At 34.8% G+C, this 17,425-nt stretch overlaps 3 protein-coding genes across 5 annotated transcripts; 1 reads left to right on the forward strand and 2 right to left on the reverse strand.

Moving 5' to 3' along the window:
- Positions 1-317: 317 nt before the first annotated feature.
- On the reverse strand, positions 318-2,329 carry LOC8281176 (protein OXIDATIVE STRESS 3 LIKE 2). The gene is made up of 2 exons (XM_002516230.4): positions 1,784-2,329; positions 318-1,117 (listed from the first exon to the last, which is right to left on the reverse strand). Exons 1-2 carry the CDS (start codon positions 2,065-2,067, stop codon positions 685-687), a joined length of 717 nt encoding a protein of 238 aa, XP_002516276.1. The 5' UTR covers positions 2,068-2,329; the 3' UTR covers positions 318-684.
- A 2,383-nt stretch (positions 2,330-4,712) lies between these two features.
- Positions 4,713-11,744, forward strand: LOC8281175 (tubulin--tyrosine ligase-like protein 12). The gene is made up of 15 exons (XM_015717479.3): positions 4,713-5,060; positions 5,254-5,508; positions 5,664-5,788; positions 5,878-6,094; positions 6,510-6,635; positions 6,774-7,030; positions 8,240-8,347; positions 8,620-8,761; positions 8,842-9,007; positions 9,756-9,913; positions 10,090-10,413; positions 10,580-10,654; positions 10,814-10,883; positions 11,022-11,179; positions 11,381-11,744. The coding sequence occupies exons 1-15, from the start codon at positions 4,782-4,784 to the stop codon at positions 11,528-11,530; spliced, it is 2,610 nt and encodes an 869-aa protein (XP_015572965.2). The 5' UTR covers positions 4,713-4,781; the 3' UTR covers positions 11,531-11,744.
- Positions 11,745-12,083: 339 nt separating this feature from the next.
- LOC8281174 (protein FIP1) lies at positions 12,084-17,328 on the reverse strand. Of its 3 annotated transcripts, none has more exons than XM_015717480.3 (14): positions 16,815-17,328; positions 16,656-16,743; positions 16,469-16,567; positions 16,127-16,176; positions 15,745-15,811; positions 15,319-15,391; positions 15,083-15,138; positions 14,535-14,631; positions 14,253-14,337; positions 13,983-14,045; positions 13,484-13,543; positions 13,148-13,240; positions 12,495-12,557; positions 12,084-12,362 (listed from the first exon to the last, which is right to left on the reverse strand). In XM_015717480.3, the coding sequence occupies exons 2-14, from the start codon at positions 16,711-16,713 to the stop codon at positions 12,246-12,248; spliced, it is 981 nt and encodes a 326-aa protein (XP_015572966.1). In that variant the 5' UTR covers positions 16,714-16,743; positions 16,815-17,328; the 3' UTR covers positions 12,084-12,245. The 3 variants fall into 3 exon arrangements, with proteins under 3 accessions (XP_015572966.1, XP_002516274.1, XP_048227525.1); XM_002516228.4 differs by having other exon boundaries at positions 16,469-16,571; XM_048371568.1 differs by lacking the exons at positions 12,084-12,362; positions 12,495-12,557 and adding an exon at positions 12,564-12,844 and having other exon boundaries at positions 16,469-16,571.
- Positions 17,329-17,425: the final 97 nt, after the last annotated feature.

Genomic DNA, 17,425 nt, shown 5'->3' on the forward strand with positions numbered 1-17,425 from the left:
CAGTAAAGGGCCCTATCCATGTTTGCTAACAAAATTTTCCAGAGTTTAAGTTTGTGGCAGTAAACCATATTAATATTACGTATGGTTTCATGGTGGCTCCCTCATAGATTATTGCATGTAACTTGACATTTGAATTGGCTAATCAAAGGTTAATGAAGAACCAGAAATTTCCTAAACAGCAGCACGGTACATGCGTATTTTAATGTGTTCTCGACTAATATGTGCTGGGGTCATAATAGCTGGTAAGAGTGCACCATTTCTTGTGGTTATGATCATCAACTTTGGCTGAAGACAGAAATGCCAAAAAAGCAATGAAGTGGAAGCAAGGCGGGCATACAGCTGCTAATATTCTAAGTATACATTCATATTCCCAGTTAACTGATTTGAGAGATGGGAACAAAGTTTCTAAACCAGGAACAAGGAAATTACATATAGAGACTGGGCGTGACACAACTGAAACATTCTAGTCTTCATAGTCAACATCAGAGAACAGAGCAGCTGCATTTATGTTCTTAAAATAGCCAGGCATGAATACCTGACAAAGGGCGGAACATCAGGAAACCACCTATTATAAACTGCAACACCATGACATTTCCTCAAGTACTAGATTCAAAGTGAGATGCAGAACTAAAGCTATATGTAAATATATTTTGTTGTCAGTGTCTTAGCTGTGAATTGTCAAACTTAGTTATTAGAAGTTGCAGCTGCAGCAGCACATTGCAAATCAGATAATGAGAAAGATCGCCGAGCAGAGATCCTTTGAAGAGGAGGCGAACATGATTCATTGCTAGGTGGTGTCTTTCCATGGGGATGCAGGGGTGGAAGGCAAGAGGAAGTTGAAGATGACATTGATGGATTGTCCTCCCTTTTATTATCTCTTGCCACTGCACTTCGATTCGAGGTTGCTGGCCTTTTCGGTATGCAACTTCCATTATCTCTGGGCAAGCGGTTGTGATTCTTATCATCCCATAAGTTTTTGCGAGCTAATAGATTCTTGCGCTTCCTGGTATAAGGATTTTCTGGTTTAACGAAATCTTTGATTGAGGAGGCAGAGGAAGCATCTGCGAGACTTGTAAACGACTTTGATTTGCCATTATAGAACTTCGATATGCCTCTCCTGAAACATTCAGAAAAGAGAATATAAGCCAATTAAGAACTAAGTTACAGCAAGGGAAAAATGTTAACGATTAATTCCGAAAATTTATGAAACGAGTAACACGCTCTATAAGTGTCAGTAACCAGTCATTATTAGAAGTAGACTCGAGCTACTCTCAGCAAGACTATCTACAAATTAAATCTTCACATGAATCAGGTGCAGATGAAACAAGTCTTATTATGATGCTGTTGCTTTGTGGGTTCTGGTTCCACGATAGTACTAACAGACTGCTTAGATGGCTATTCCGATGCTCTTACACACAACTTCCAAATTCTAATTTACGAAATAAAAAATTTCGTTTCTGCTCATTTTGACCTTTACGCCTTCCTATCACAGCATAAAACTTGTTAAATAAGGCTTTTTTTAATTCCCACCTCCATCAACCAGTTATAAAATATCCAAACCCTCATCATTTCACCACTCCACGATTACTTTATCAACAGCTTTAACATATGCTAGAGACACCATTTTCTAATTTTAACAGAAACAGGACCAAGGATCAAATGCAACCTCATGAAAAAAAAGACCATTGAAACAGAGAAAAAAAACCCAGAAGCATCAAGATTCAATAAAAGTTATAAGACCCATCAAAGCTAAACAGCTAAAAGAAAAAAGAAAGAAAATTACTTGATAGGCAAAACCTCCTCCAAAGTATTCATAGTATCCAATGGTCCTTTAAACGAGCTATCCACCTCCGATTCCTCATCATTATTCCTCACGATCGACGAAGAAGAAGAAGAGGAAGAAGAGCTAGTGGAATCATCATCCTCCTCCTCCTCCCTCCTTCTCTCCACAGCCGGAAACCGCTGATCTTCGCGAAACACGCCACCCAGAAAACGCGGCGGAATCCGGTGAATATAAGCAGAGTTCTGGATTGAATCACCGGAACTCCTTTCAAAAGCAATTGACATTACAACACCGCAGGAAAAGAAAGAAAAAAAAAAATGCAAAGGAACTTCAAACTCAAGAACTCAAAGAAGAGACAGAGGGAGATGACAGAGAAGAATCAACAGCTGAAAGTATAGAAAGAAACAGCACTGCACATGGGTTCTTATTCTTATGGCATTGGTAAGAAGTAAGAACCATTTATAAATTTACACACGTATATAATATAACACCGCAAAGGAAAAGGGTGATGTATAGAGTTATCCAGAGAATAGGAATGGGAGACGAATAAACAAGATTATCTTCTGTAATTTTATTTTAATATTAATTTTTATAAGCATGACTATGTATAGAATAGAATAGGATGTGTCTTCTGTTTACAGATAATTATTGGTTTGTCTGTCTATTTTATGTTAAAGTAAGAGAGAGACACAGAAATCTGATGTTTGGAGTCTGTGTACCAAAGGCAATCTGCTTTCAGTTGTCTGTGGGTATGTCGTTTTCGTTTTTCATCATCAATTTGAACAAAAACCTGAAATCATTGCTTCAAGATAATCTTTTTATGATAATTATTAATTAAATTAGTATATAGTATATAAAATTAATTTTTATCCAATTAAGTGTTTGTATATACTAATTTATATATATTATAGTATCCTACTTACTAGTTTTATAGATTAAAATAATAATTTAACCATCATATGAAATGATCTTAATATTCTCATTCATCCTTATAAAAATATTTATTTCTTTTTTTCTTTTTTTTAATATTATTATTTTCTACTAAATTTTTTAATTAAAGAAAATGTTAGACTAAATTTTTTTAATTTTTATTCATTTTTAAAAAAATTACTTGTCATTTTTTATTTTTAAAATTATTTTTATATATTTAATATTTTTTTTTCTCTTATTGTTTTGAAGTGAAATAATATAGTCTAATTTTATTTTTTGAGGTGAATGTACAAAAATAAAAGAATAAGTAAATAATATTTAATTTTTTCGATTCTTTTCTAATGAATGAAAAAAGTAAAATAATATTTTTTAATCTTCTAAGAAACAAATAAAATCTTTAAAAAATAGTGTTGAAAATGGATAAAAATAAAAAAAATAAAAAAGTGATATTAATTTAAATAAAGTCATTTAAATCTATTTACTATTCAAAATAAGTAAAATATATACTTTAATATGTAAAATTGGCTATAAACACTAAAAAAATACTTTAATTTCTGACATTAATTTTTTTCTTTTTATTTTATCATATAAAATTTTTAATGAGTATAAGTTAGTGTTAAGAAATATTTCAATTAACCACTTATACTGTAATATATCTTCATTTTAGAGTCTGTATTTTTTTTATCACATCAGCATATGCTAACCATGTAGTGTAATTTAATAGTTATTTACTATCAATCATATTTATAAAGTATCAAAATATTAAAAAATAAAGTACATATCCTAAAATAAAAATATATAAAATCATGTAATAATCTAGTAAAATTTGCCTTATTTGTATTTCTACTGTCAGTAATACAATCAATTTAGGTGCAATTCGGGATCTTCATTTACAATGATAAGAGAGAATATAGGAATTCGAGGCATAGTCTATGGCTAAAACTAGAGATGCCCGTTTAGACCTTATAGAATCTCATATTCGATTTCCATCCCAAACAAAAAGGTCTTTTTCTTTATGATTTCTAGTATTCCTCACCTTTTTTAACATAAAACTGTATGTAGCAGAATTCATACTTTTGCTTTGCTAGACGAAAATGACCATCCAAACAAAACCTACCCACATACTACTCTTTTTTTTTTTTTTTTTAAACAATAAATATACTTGCTGTGTAAAAAAGACGCTATTAAGTGAAAAATAAACAACTATATTTTCAAAAAAGGAAATTTTAAATTTGAAATTTTAACTTTTGACTATCGAACCACACACACCATTTCGCTTTTAATAGGTCCACAGAATTTCATATGAAAGAAAGCCTGCTAGATTTTCTGAGGATCCTTTTGGGTGGTCGGCCATTACTTCTCCAGGTATAGGGTAAGAAGCACGAACATTTTGGTCTTTATAAGTCCACTTTGGTTAAAAGTTATATATTCCTTCGAGCTTTGGAGCTCAAATTGATCAAAAGTTGGCTGCCATTAGGTAGACAGGACAATTTGATTTGGTTAGGCAACAACAAGCACTTGCATACAAGACATTCTTGTGTTCATTTAGTTTACTAATAGGCCTATAAGCTATCTAATTATATTTCCATGTGTATGCTGTATTTATTTTACATAGTATAATTAGTCTGTAATTTATTATAATTTTAAAAACCTTTTTAGAAATCTTATATTTTATATAAATGTTTATACTATTCTTTTAAAAATTTAATTTATTTAAAGTAAACTTTGATCAATTTTCTTGCTTAAAAATAGGATTATTTTTTGTTTGAAAATATTTGAAAAATAAGTGTTACCGGAATACTAAACTAATAATTTTTATTTTATAGGTTGATTTTCAGCTCTGACTAAAACTGTAAAAACTCTTTTACTGCAAATAAATTGTGAGAACTGAGAGCGGTAATTCGGGTGTTTTGTTATTATGACTTTTGCTTAAACAAAACGACAAGTCGTTACTGGTAATGGGGAGAGATTGTGAGACAAAGCCATAAAAGCAAAAACCTCCTAAAACCCTCAGTAGCTAGCTCACTTTCTCAACTGTCAGCAAGTAACCATTGCTATCACTGCAAAAATGACTGCCACCGTTGCAAGAATAGAAACCTACGACGATTTTGTGAAGGTTCATGGTCTGCTATTAGCTGCTTCAGGACTACCTCAATCATTGCACTATAAACTCTTCGAAAAACTCACTTCAGAGGCCTTTGATGGCGGCGCTTACTTCCAAATTGAGCCGTGCGAGGATAGCCGGCAGCGGCGGCTCCTGTTCACCTCCGATTCTATGCCTGCAGAGTCAAATGTTTTTCTCGTTGACCATGCCTGGACTTTTCGCCTCTCTGATGCTTATACACAGGTAAATAATTATTTTCCAAGTGATAGTTAACTGATAAAAGATTTTATTTTTAATGACGCATCTTGAATTTATAGGGGCTATTGTATCTGGTTAGTGTTTTTTCTTTTTCTTTTTCCTGTTGTTAAATGTTTCGGTTTCTGCTGGCTATTGTGTGATGGAAAGTTTGAATTTTTTGAGAACCCTTTTTTGGCAGTTACAAGAAGTTCCAGGTTTGGCTCGGAGAATGGCTTCTTTGATGTGTGTGGATATTGATTTGAATTCTGATGTTAAAGATGGGAATGGGGTTGCTGAAGAGAACAATCCTAAATTGAATGTGTTGGACGTGGTTGAGAAAGATATTAATGATGCTAAAGTTACAGGCTTTGATACTGTTAGGTGGTTGGAGCTTGAGGAGCTTGACATGGATGATGATATGTTGCTCTCTCTTGATTTGTCCTGTAAATTTCCAGTATGTTATTATTGTGTTAGTTTCCAAGGCTCTAGTTTAAATCAAATTGCGCTTGTTAATATTTGCTTTTAGGTATGGAAGGCGCTGACCATGTCTGCTCTAGTGTTTTCTTCTAATCTGGTGTTTATAATATGTATCTTTCTGTTTTATTTTAGGACTTAACAGCGCTTAGCCTATGTGGAAACAAGCTTGTGCACGCAGACATAATTGTGCAAGAAGTTACCAAGTTGAAAAATCTAAGGGCTCTCTGGCTGAATAACAATCCAGTTCTAGAAAACTGGTATGCTTGCTGATGCATGGAAATATAACCTGCTTTAAAGTTGCTCTTACCTATTCTTCTTACGAGATAACTCAAACGTTTTGCTCCAGTGATGGTCATATGATGAATGCAATTGTCCAAGGATGTCCGAAATTGGAAATCTACAACTCACGTTTCACCAGTAATTTTGGTGAGTGGGCCTTGGGATTTTGCGGAGACATATATGACAAGGATAATCCTGGCTGCATCAGTCAGAGTGACTCTCAGTTCCAAAGTGTGACATCCCTTGACCTTTCAAACAGATATATTAATTCTCTGATTAATAAGGTCCAAACTTTATCTTATTGCACCAAATCTTCTTTTCATGCTTTATTCATTAACAGAAAGTGATTCTATCATAAATGAAGTTAGCAGAATAAGGCTAGTTGCTACATATACAGACTTTCTGTTAAGAGAAATTGGCTCATCTACCCTCTACTAACTGTTTACTCAATAAATACAAAAGCTAGTAATTAAATCCCATGACATTCATTTGGTTTCTTAATTTCAATAATGCAAACTTCACTTTCTTATAAACACTATTCTGAAAGTAAGGTTTGGGAGTCTAGCATGACAAATTTGGGGTGGTTTCTTCCTAATCCTGCTGATAAAGTTCTTTTGTAGATTTTGTTTATTGTTGCTGGAGATCAGATCAGCTTGCAGTAATATCATTGCTAACATAAAAAGATCCTAATTCCTTCAGGCATTTTCTCCCGTTGAGATGCCATTACTTTCACATCTGAATATTCGGGGAAATCCACTGGAGCAGAATTCAGTTAGTGAATCATTGGCATTATTGGAAGGATTTCCTTGTTTACAATCTTTGGAGGTACTCTTTCTAAATGCAGTGCTTTGTTTTGTCATATACAAAAGAATGAATATAAATGCTGGATAAGAATCTTGGGGATGTCTTAATGTCTTTTTTAAGTATGGTAAATTTTCTTCTGTTCATTTCATAATTTTGTAGGTGGATATTCCTGGTCCCCTTGGAGATAGTGCTGTAGAAATTCTCGAATCTCTTCCCAACCTTTCTTTGTTGAATGGTGTCAAAGCATCAAAAATATTAGAAACAGGAAACCATGTGATTGACTCAAAACTTCACCCTCGCCTTCCCGAATGGGCAGCTGATGAACCTCTTGCTGATCGTGTACTTAATGCAATGTGGTTATATTTAATGTCATATAGACTTGCAGACGAGGAAAAACTTGATGAAACCTCAGTATGGTATGCATTTGTTAGTTGATTGATTGAGCAATTTTTGTTCATGTTTTCTATCTTTCTGAGAAGTTACTAGTGTTAACTACTGAAATCCAGAAACTGTTTAAACTTTTGGCAAGACCTTCAGAACTACTTGTGACGTTCAGAAGTTTTGACTTAAAAGAGATCTTTGTGCTTGTTGTTTATTATAAGGAATGAACAGAGTTTATGACATAACCTAAGTTGTTGACTTTGGAAATCTGAGCGAATGTGGTTTCTGCCTGATTGACTTATTATTTCTCTTTGGTTGTGAAATTGGAGAGCTGGTCTTGCATGATGAATGGATCTAATATTATTTTCGAATGTAAATGAGATAGGGGTTTATTATATGGACTCCTTTACAATGAATAATTATAAGGCAAGGATGAGAAAGCCACATCATAATAGTGTAGTTTTTTAAAAGTAAGTAGATATCAAACTAGTGAAGCTATAGTTTTAACAATTTAGGATGACTACTATTTATAAAAAATGGAACTCTTAGAATATTGAGGATCATCAAGATAGAAAGTGGGGGAAGATGTAAGAAAAATTACTAACTTAACTCTTAGCCTAAGTGTTATTTTTGGTTATTTACTAAAATCCTTTTTGGAGGAGAGCAATGGATTGTTAATGTGGACGATATAATTGGAGGGCATGTATGGTTAGGTTCCATTTGTATACTAGGTGGAATCTGGCATGTCTTAACCAAACTCTTTGACATTGGCTCGTTGTGCACTTGTATGGTCTGGAGAGGCTTACTTGTCTTATAGTTTAGTTGCTTTTATCCGTTTTTGGATACGACTACATGGTTTCTCACTTGAACTTGTAAGGTGAATGATAATGAGGGCGTGTATAGCAACCAAGGAATCGTAAATAGACTAATTATGTTTAGCAGTAGTTAAGGTGAGTAAAAAATGTGCCGAATTCCTTCTTTTCCGGACAGTTTAATCAGTGTAGATTGATTTATTTCAGCTCTGCTTAATTTCATGAGTCTTCTTTTGAGATCACTGCCCTCAACCATAGTGAATTAAGTAGTGCCATTATGATCTCTTCTCTGTTTGCCCTTCTGTCAGCCCGCCCATTTCTCTCTCTCTCTCTCGTGCGCGCGTGTGCGCGCTCTCGCACGCACGCCCTAATGCATGCACACATCTAGAAAATGGCAGAAGAGTAAAGTGCTTTATTTTGGAATTCCTGCAGGTATGTGATGGATGAACTAGGTTCCGCTTTACGACACAGTGATGAGCCAAATTTCAGGGTAGCTCCTTTTCTCTTCATGCCAGAGGGGAAGCTGGAATCAGCAGTGAGGTTGTTCTTGGACTTTTCTTCATTTGTTTCCTTTGTGCATCTATTTGCTAATCATCCCTGAACTTTGCAATCCTCTATTGTGTAACTGCACATGACATGTGCTCATGTTCTACTTATCATTTTATTACCTTTGTGATGTTGAAAAATAATGTAACACAAACACACACAGATGCACATTTGTGCTTTTCAAGTAAGGCATGCCAAAAAGGGTTCCAAAAGTTGCAGATTAAGGCAATCCTAGTCATGTACATCGACACTTTCTTCCTTTGCAGCTATTCCATATTATGGCCCATCCAGAATGTTCAAAATGGAGATGAATGCACTCGTGATTTCCTTTTTGGTTTTGGAGAAGACAAACAGCGTTCTGCCAGGCTGACTGCATATTTCCATACACCACAAAATTATTTTATCCAAGTATTAACTCTAAAATTACTGCTAAATGTTGAATTTGGATATGCTTTTGGCTTGGAGCTAACTGGTGTAATTTCCTTCAGGAGTACGAGAAATTCTATCAAAGATTGCAATTCAAAAATTTAACTTCTCTACCTGTGAAGTCTTCTTCAACTAGACGCTTGTGCCGCATTGATGGACGTCCTTTGCGTGTTTACACTGATATACCTCCAGTGGAAGAATTCTTGACTCGACATGAATTTGTAATCAGTATGTGTTGTAGGCCATTCTCCTTTGTTTGCGTCTGTTACTATAATAAAACTTCCAGCTGTTAGGTTCGCCTTTTCACATTCTAGAACATCAATTATGAGTCTAATTTTCTTGTATTAATGAAATCTTATAGTGTAGTTCTACAATTCTTATTTGCTCTTCTATGCAGTTATTTGATTAAAATCTAATTCACCAATGTTGCTGAACATTGTTTGTTTAGTTGTTTACTGTTCCCCCATATTCTCCTCTGACTAATGGGTTTTAAGCATTTTTTAGAGTCTGCTTGGCATTGAGGTTTAAAACTACTTTTTCATAGAGCACCTTTTAGATTCTTTCTGAATAAGCAATTTCTGTTTGGTTGCTTTAAGAGGTTTCTATGACCCAAACATGTCAAAATTGCCTTAAAAGAACTTTTAATGACCTCTATTCAAATTATGTAAGGTAGAATTTTTCTCACAGCAGCTCCGAACAACAATGCCAAACAGGCTATTATCGAGAAAAACGAGGAAAGCGCAGCCAGGAAGCTTAGAATCTTTATAGGTTCCAATTATTTGATATATGAAGGGCAGGATTCTTGTAATAAATCCATCTATGAAGCTTAGTTGAGTTGTAGATGTCTTTGTCTTTGTTTGTATCACTATACATGCCATTGTTTAAGACAGCTTGCATCTTATTTTGAAACTTTAGTAATCTGCTTAAAATGATACTCTGGTCTGACAGGTTTCTCTTATAATTGATTTTGTCGCAGCAACTGAACCCAAGGATGCAGATATTATATGGACAAGTATGCAGGTGGATGATGAAATGAAAAGAGCTACTGGAATTACAGATGAGCAATATGTAAACCAGTTTCCTTTTGAGGCTTGCCTTGTAATGAAACATCATTTGGCAGAGACTGTTCAGAAGGTAGAAAAGAGCAAATTTAAGTTACATGTGTATTACTAACTCTTTTCCCAATCTGCTTGCTACTAGATTTGCATTAATCTTTCGGAGCTGTTAATAATAAGTGTTTATGCGTGGTAGAATGGGCAAACATTCTTGCAAAAAGTTGATTGACTATTGAATTTTGGGCTGTTTAACAGGCTTATGGATCTCCTGAATGGTTGCAACCAACTTATAATCTAGAAACACATCTGTCGCCATTTATTGGTGATTATTGTATTCACAAAAGAGATGGAACAAACAACCTATGGATCTTAAAGCCTTGGAACATGGCACGTACTATTGATACGACTGTTACTGAGAATCTGTCTGCTATTATCCGGTTAATGGAGACTGGTCCAAAAATATGCCAGAAATATATTGAGCGCCCAGCATTGTTTCAAGGGAAGAAATTTGATCTCCGTTATATAGTACTGGTTCGCAGCATGAATCCTTTGGAAATATTTCTCACGGATATTTTCTGGGTATGTGCATTTTCTGCAATGTTCATTTTCTGCTGTGCTAATATGATCTGAAAGCAGTATTTGAAGTACCTATGCTGACAGATGAGATGGAACTTTCTTAAGGTCCTCCTTTATGAGCATAGCCCTTATCCATAATTCAAGTAGTTATCTTCATTTCTATTTACAGGTTAGATTGGCGAATAACCAATACACACTAGACAAGCACAGCCTTTTTGAGTACGAGACTCACTTCACAGTAATGGTGAGTGTTAAGCATTTTGCACAAGTTTCTATAGTTTAATATTTTTAGCAGCTATATCTTCTTTAAACACCCCATGGCGATTGAAAATGAAATGCGGAGAAAAGCTAGTTGACTTGTTTCTACACTTTGATTTGGTTGGTCAACTTGAATGACTTGCAGAACTATCGCGGAAAACTGAATTACAAGAACACACCAGAGTTTGTTAGGGAATTTGAGCAGGAGCATCAAGGTAACACCACCATGGGATTATCTCCACTGACTGTTATGCTGCTCTTCTCCCTTTAAAAGAGTGGTTATTTGTAATGATATAATGTGACAGGGCAGTCATTGAATTTGATGCTGAAATAGATTCTTATTTTTGTTGCAGTTAAATGGTCAGATATCCATCAGAGAGTTAGAAATATGATTCGATCTGTTTTTGAGGCAGCTACACTAGTACATCCAGAAATGCATAATCCAAATTCTAGGGCAATGTATGGGGTGGATGTAATGCTTGATAGCTCTTTCCACCCAAAGTTATTAGAGGTTTGTAGCTGTCAATGCTTCCCTTCTTTAGGGCTCCTATTTTAGCATGAAGAGAGTAGGATTTGATTCCAAATCTTGTCTAGGATGAGACAGGACTCGGCTCAATTTTATGTTTGTCCAATGATCTGATAATATTCAAGGTATCTATTTTTCTCCATCACCTTCTGATAATGAGTAATGTTGCATTTTCTGCGCATGTAGATAACGTACTGTCCGGACTGTACAAGAGCATGCAAATATGACACGGAGTCTGTATTTGGACCCGGAGAAGTAGTCAGAGGCCAAGACTTCTACAACTGTGTGTTTGGCTGTCTGTTTTTGGAGGAAACTACCCATGTAAAGCCATTGTAATTAGTATCGACTTATAGGATAGTGTACGCCCTCGTTAAGTGAGCCTCCTTGTGTCTTTTATTTCACAAATTTCATCATTTCTGCTTTACATGTGATCTTGTTACTTGGCTTGTATGATGAAGTTAAGATCTGCACCAACAATATCAGGCCATTTGTGATAGTTACTGTAGTGTAATTAAGGCAATACATTAATGTTTGGCAGAGTTTAGTGTTATTTTCTTGCTAGATTTTTCACAATTAGGGTTTTGGGCGGTCAGTTGTAAAATAATCAAGGATTTTCACAATGTGGCTGTTCTAAAATGCTACAACAAATTTGCCAAATTTTGGTTGCAAGACGTTACATACTTTGCTTAGGCGGCTGTGTTGCATGGTGACGCCCTGAGATGCTGCCCATAAGCAGTTTAAACTTCAAAAGCTATGAGAAAGACGAGGGCGCCTGTGTAGCATTCACAAGAGCCAGAACCTAAAGAAAGGAGATACCCAAGTACTGCATTTAACCCCATTAGATTTTTCTTCTAATACTTTCAGAAGGGTAAAATAGGAACAAGAAAGCTTCAAGCACAATTGCTTCCACAAACTAGTTTCCTTGATGAATTGTTATGTACATGGAACAATCTACAGTAACAGTGGCACTTTAATGCTTCCATTTCTAAGGGAAAGGAAGTAAAACATTTCCATGGAAATGGCGGATGGGGGAAAAAAATTTCATGGTGAACTAAGCTCTATGCTGCTCTCTTTGTTCAGTTGGCATATTTGATTGAGTTCTTGATGCTGAAAGCTTCTTTTGCAATTCAAGATTTGATAATCGCTCAACCTCCAATGCTCGTTCAAGCTTTAACACATAAGAATGCATCAGATGTTGAGGTTATGTTAGAATCAACCAATTCATTTGCAGATAATTGAAGCCAATCATGGATGATGGTAAAAGGAACTAAACTAATAATAATGAAAATAAAAGTAGTACCTTTGCTGCTCGTGTGCTCCATTCCCCTAAGATAGCTCTCAATCTTTCATTCTCTTCCACGTACTGTTCCATTATTTCATCAATGAGTTTAGTATATGCTGAACATAATAGGTGTGACTTGACTTTTCCCAAAACACATATCATGTATAACCTTGCTTGAAACATGTTGATAATGAGGGCGGTAGGGGGCATTGCAAAGCCTAAACAACCACCACACCAATACTGTAGAACCATGATGTTTTTCAAAGTATTTGACCTTTGAGAAAACAAGTCTCAAGGAGAAGGGCTGAAATTGTAGACCCATTCAAAACTCAAGCACTAACCCCTAACTGTTTCTCTATAAGCATTCACTGCAGGTTTATAACAAGAGGTGTACAGTCAAGTTTGAGAGTGCTTAAAAGAAACAACAAGAAGAGTTAGTTCATATGTGTGTGTGTGTGTGTGAGAGAGAGAGAGAGAGAGAGAGCAACACAAAAGGAGCTGCAATAAACAAACAGGTGCACAAGTAGCAGAGAACAACATTAAGTGTATGTCTGTATCTTCTTAGTAAAGAATCAATCTTTTAATACCAATTACTTATGTGGCTAGGATCTTAGTTAATAAATAGGAAATATCTTGAATTTAAATGTCAGTTACAACTACTGGTGATTTACCTGATTGTTTGTAGTGCGCACTTGCTGTACCTCAGAGTCCCTCTCAGCTATCAAAGACCGAGCAAGCCTTAGCTCAGTTTGTAGTTGATTCATCTGTATCAAAATATAGTTAAATAATTGATCATCATGGCATGAAGTTTGAAAGGGTGAACTCAAAGGAGAAAAAAATTTGGGTAAATTATGATAAATGACGAGTTACTATAATAAGATTAGACACCAGTGAGTAAGATGGACCGAATATTAAATTTACAGATTTTATACTAGTTTAAGTGGGTAGCACGTGTGCAAAAAATTTTCAGTGCTAAAGAAACAATACGATCAGATTTCAAACATTACCTCAGCGGAAAGAGTACGTAATTCCTGTTCACGAGCAGCTAACATATGGGCAAGATCAACCTGTTAACCATTTTTCACATATGATGTTCAGTATCGAATAAACATACTTCCGTTCTATACGAATAATTATAAAAACCTATATGCTTTGCAAAGCCTTTGATAACTGAATGTCAAGTCAACATGAATCCTGCATATATAATTTGTTCTTTTCCATCAATAAAATATGTACTATCACCATATACTCCATGCTCATACAACCAACCATTTATAAAAAAGAGTCTCAACAAATAGGTTTTATATGACAAAGTGGAGGAAAACTATCTCCTTAGATCCACTCGGATCTTCTTGGGCCAGGCAAATACCAATTTCAAGCTGAAAGGTTAGTTCTGAGCCCCCAAAATATAGCGATCACAATTACTTAACTTTTGTTTCTATTTGCTTCATAATGTCAAAGAGTTCTGTCTACAAACAGATTCAGGTTAACCAGAATGATTATTACCTGTGGCGTGCTCCCATCGCTAGACCGTTCATATTTACTTAAGCACTCTTGCAATCGAAGAATCTGCTTGAGAACATCCTTATTGTCATTAGCTAAAAGACAAGGACAAAATTACAATGGTATAAATGCATGGACAACATGCGACAACAAGAGTTCCTCATTACCATGCCATTTCAGTGACCAAACAATGAAAATTTAACAGAGTGAGAGGAGACGGAGAGGAAACAACAACTTAAGAGGTAGAGCTAGATAGATTTAGAAACCATATACCTCCTCACTCATAAAATGAAGGTTCTCGCGCTGATATTGAAGCAAAGCCATTTGCTGATCAGAAAGTCGACCCCCATGATGATACCTATTGCAAAAAAAGTCCTCAATGCAGCATCACATATCGAATTATGCAAAGAAAAACTGTCTAGTCAAATTTCCTATCAGTGTTAGTCCCATGCCTATTTTACCAATCACTACTTCAACTGGAAAAACAACCACTAATTAGGAAATAGCAAATTTGGGCTTGCATCGCAAAAGAAATATATATATAAATATAACTACCTCAAACTTTCTAAAGGACTTGACTCTTGAAGTGGAGAATATAATGACTTCAAAATATCAGGTTGAGAGTCCAATGAATTATACTGGTGCAAATAACCTGCAGGCCCCAAGAGACATGGAGAAAAATGTTAAGAAAATTCATATATTACATATTGATTTATGAAATTAAATCCAGTCAGCAGGTAGCGTGATAGAATCTTAGATTCCGCAATGTAACAAAATTCTCAAGATTATCCACATTCATGTGGAAAAGAAGGTATCTTCAAAATGAATTGACTCCGTTTTCTACAAAAAAACATGAATCTCCAAAAAGATAATTTCACTAGCAGCATTAACAACAAGAACAGTAGGCTGTCAAATCCATGAGGAGCAACATCTACGGACCATAGAAGTTATCCTGAAATTTCATTCTTGGATCTGAATGAGGAAAAACTATCTGATAACCAGCCTCTAAGAATATTATCAAGACAATTTATTTGTACAGTCCAGCTGCCACATAGATGACACTGCAAATGTCAAAGCACCTCAAGATATGTATATCAGCTTACCAATATAAATGCTCATAAAGGATACAGCACATACTGCTTCAGTCAACATAATAATCCTGCAGATTCAGTGAGTAAGCAAAGAAATGAATAGTTTGAAACAGTAAATGCAAAGCAGCACACTGTATTTCATTCTTGCCCTACCAGAAAATAGATGACATGATGCTGTTAAAATAAAAATAAAATATCATGATAGGAAAAAGGATCAATTTCATGACAATAACTGGTAATATCTATACCTCAGTAATGCTGAGATGGAAAGAAAACTGATTTGAGGTTTCCATACCATTACAAGCAGCATGGCAGCAGTTCCTATAAATTTATAAAAAGAAATTTAATATGCTGATCACAGCAATAATTTGAAAGATAGCACATATTTAAATGAACTAGAAATTTGTATTTTGAATTTGAAAATTATCTATAAAGACTAAAGACAAAGGAGCAAAGCAGTTGCATTAAACAAGAAAAAAATTAGCATAAATAAAATATTCGCCATTCTTATCTCTAGTATCCCAAAATTTTTATGTGCTTAGTTCTCCAACTAACCATTCTTTTGAAACATTAGACATATAGTCACACAACAGAGACATAGTAGTTCAACAGTAGATCAAAACCATCTATATTGCGAATGAAGAGAGAGAGAGAGAGAGAGAGTATGTAGTTACCATAAGCAGTGATGGCAAATGGCAAGCGAACAATATGCTTCAACTTCTGGCTAAAACTATAATAACCCTACAAAACAAATGAGCATGTAACTGTTTCTACACCGAGATAAAGTTAACAAGGAAATGAGATTATCTTACATCCCAAGAGCTAAAGAAAGATATTAAATGATAGCATGAGAGCAGCCTAACTTTTCTGACAGCTTTTTCATCCTCTGAAGTATGAAGTAGAAAATTTATATCCAGAAAATGTCTGGGGAATGTTTTTATCAATGAAAATCTGAGCATTCAATTTAGAGGAGGACTCCAACAAGTGCTGATTACTAGCTGAATTTATTACAATTTTCTTAAATTAGCACATTATCACACTTTGGATGAAGATTACCTGTAAACGAATTTTCTGGACTTGAGAAACAAAATATTGTTGGAAGATGCCTGTAAAGAAAGAATAAGAAAAATCTCACTATAACTGCAGCACACTAAAAGACACGAACACGAATATATTTTAGGCAATGGAGTCAGACTAGCAGGAGCTTAAGTTTTTTGAATTAAAAAAAAAAAAAGGAAAATTATGATAATAGAAAACTACCACAGAGAAAAACAAATTATATCTGGAGTGGGGCACATCATATTTCAGAATTTAGCTGTACAAATAAATTGAAAGCAACATAAAAAAAAAAAAAAATTAAAAAAGAAGAAGAAGAAGATAAGAATGAAAGTAACAGACCTGTTATTATTAATAGAGCAACATCGCAACTAGATAGTAAAGAAGGGACTAATCGGTGATGAAATAGAATTGGAGCTACTGCACCTAAAACAGAATAACCTGCCTAAAATTGAAAGAATAATCAGAACAATTTAAATTCAAATAGAAAAATCCACCATAATAATAAAGACCAGAATCCAAAACTTGCCAGTATAACACAGTAAACAACAGCTCCAAAAATACTCCTCCGTTTCCGGTGACCGCATAAAGGAGCCTCGTGCAGTATATCGACGAACCTGCGTTAAAATCATACAATTTCATATAGGGAAAAGTTAATATACATTTTAAAAAACAATGGAAAATTTACATGCTAGTTTCTTCATGAGATGTAGACGGAGAATTGCCATGTCTCTCTACCGACATCTTTTAGGGCTATTTTTGTTTCCTTTTTCTTTTTCCAAGAAAAAAAAAGGACGGAGTTTAGATCATCATATTGTGCAGAAACTATTTATGTTGAAAGGAGATGCTTTTGGTTGCAGAATCAGCGTTGCTACCTCAGTTTGTTTTTTCATTTAGAAACGTTTGACTTGTGATGTAGCAAATTCTATTAGTGGGTCGAACATTTGTGAGATTGGGCCATGGCTATGGTTCCCAGACGGCCCATTTATTTTGCTTGTTTGGTTGAACAATTTCAGAAAATCTTTTTATCATTATTATATACATCAGACACAGATTACCATTGATCATATTCCAATACAAATTGCGTATTTCATTTGAATTATTTGGCATTTTACACCACAACTTTTTATCTTATTCATAGAAGAATTCCTGGAATTTATTGCCATAATAAATTGCTGTCAGTTGTTGTAATCTGGAAACTGGATCACTGGCGGACAATACCCATAAAACGAAATAAGGTAATACTGAGCTTCAGACTCCAAAATCTGCGGAGTTCCTGGCCTGGATAGATTAAAGAAA

Source organism: Ricinus communis, chromosome 3 (assembly GCF_019578655.1).
Source record: "Ricinus communis isolate WT05 ecotype wild-type chromosome 3, ASM1957865v1, whole genome shotgun sequence".
In the NCBI taxonomy this organism is placed as follows: Eukaryota; Viridiplantae; Streptophyta; class Magnoliopsida; order Malpighiales; family Euphorbiaceae; genus Ricinus; species Ricinus communis.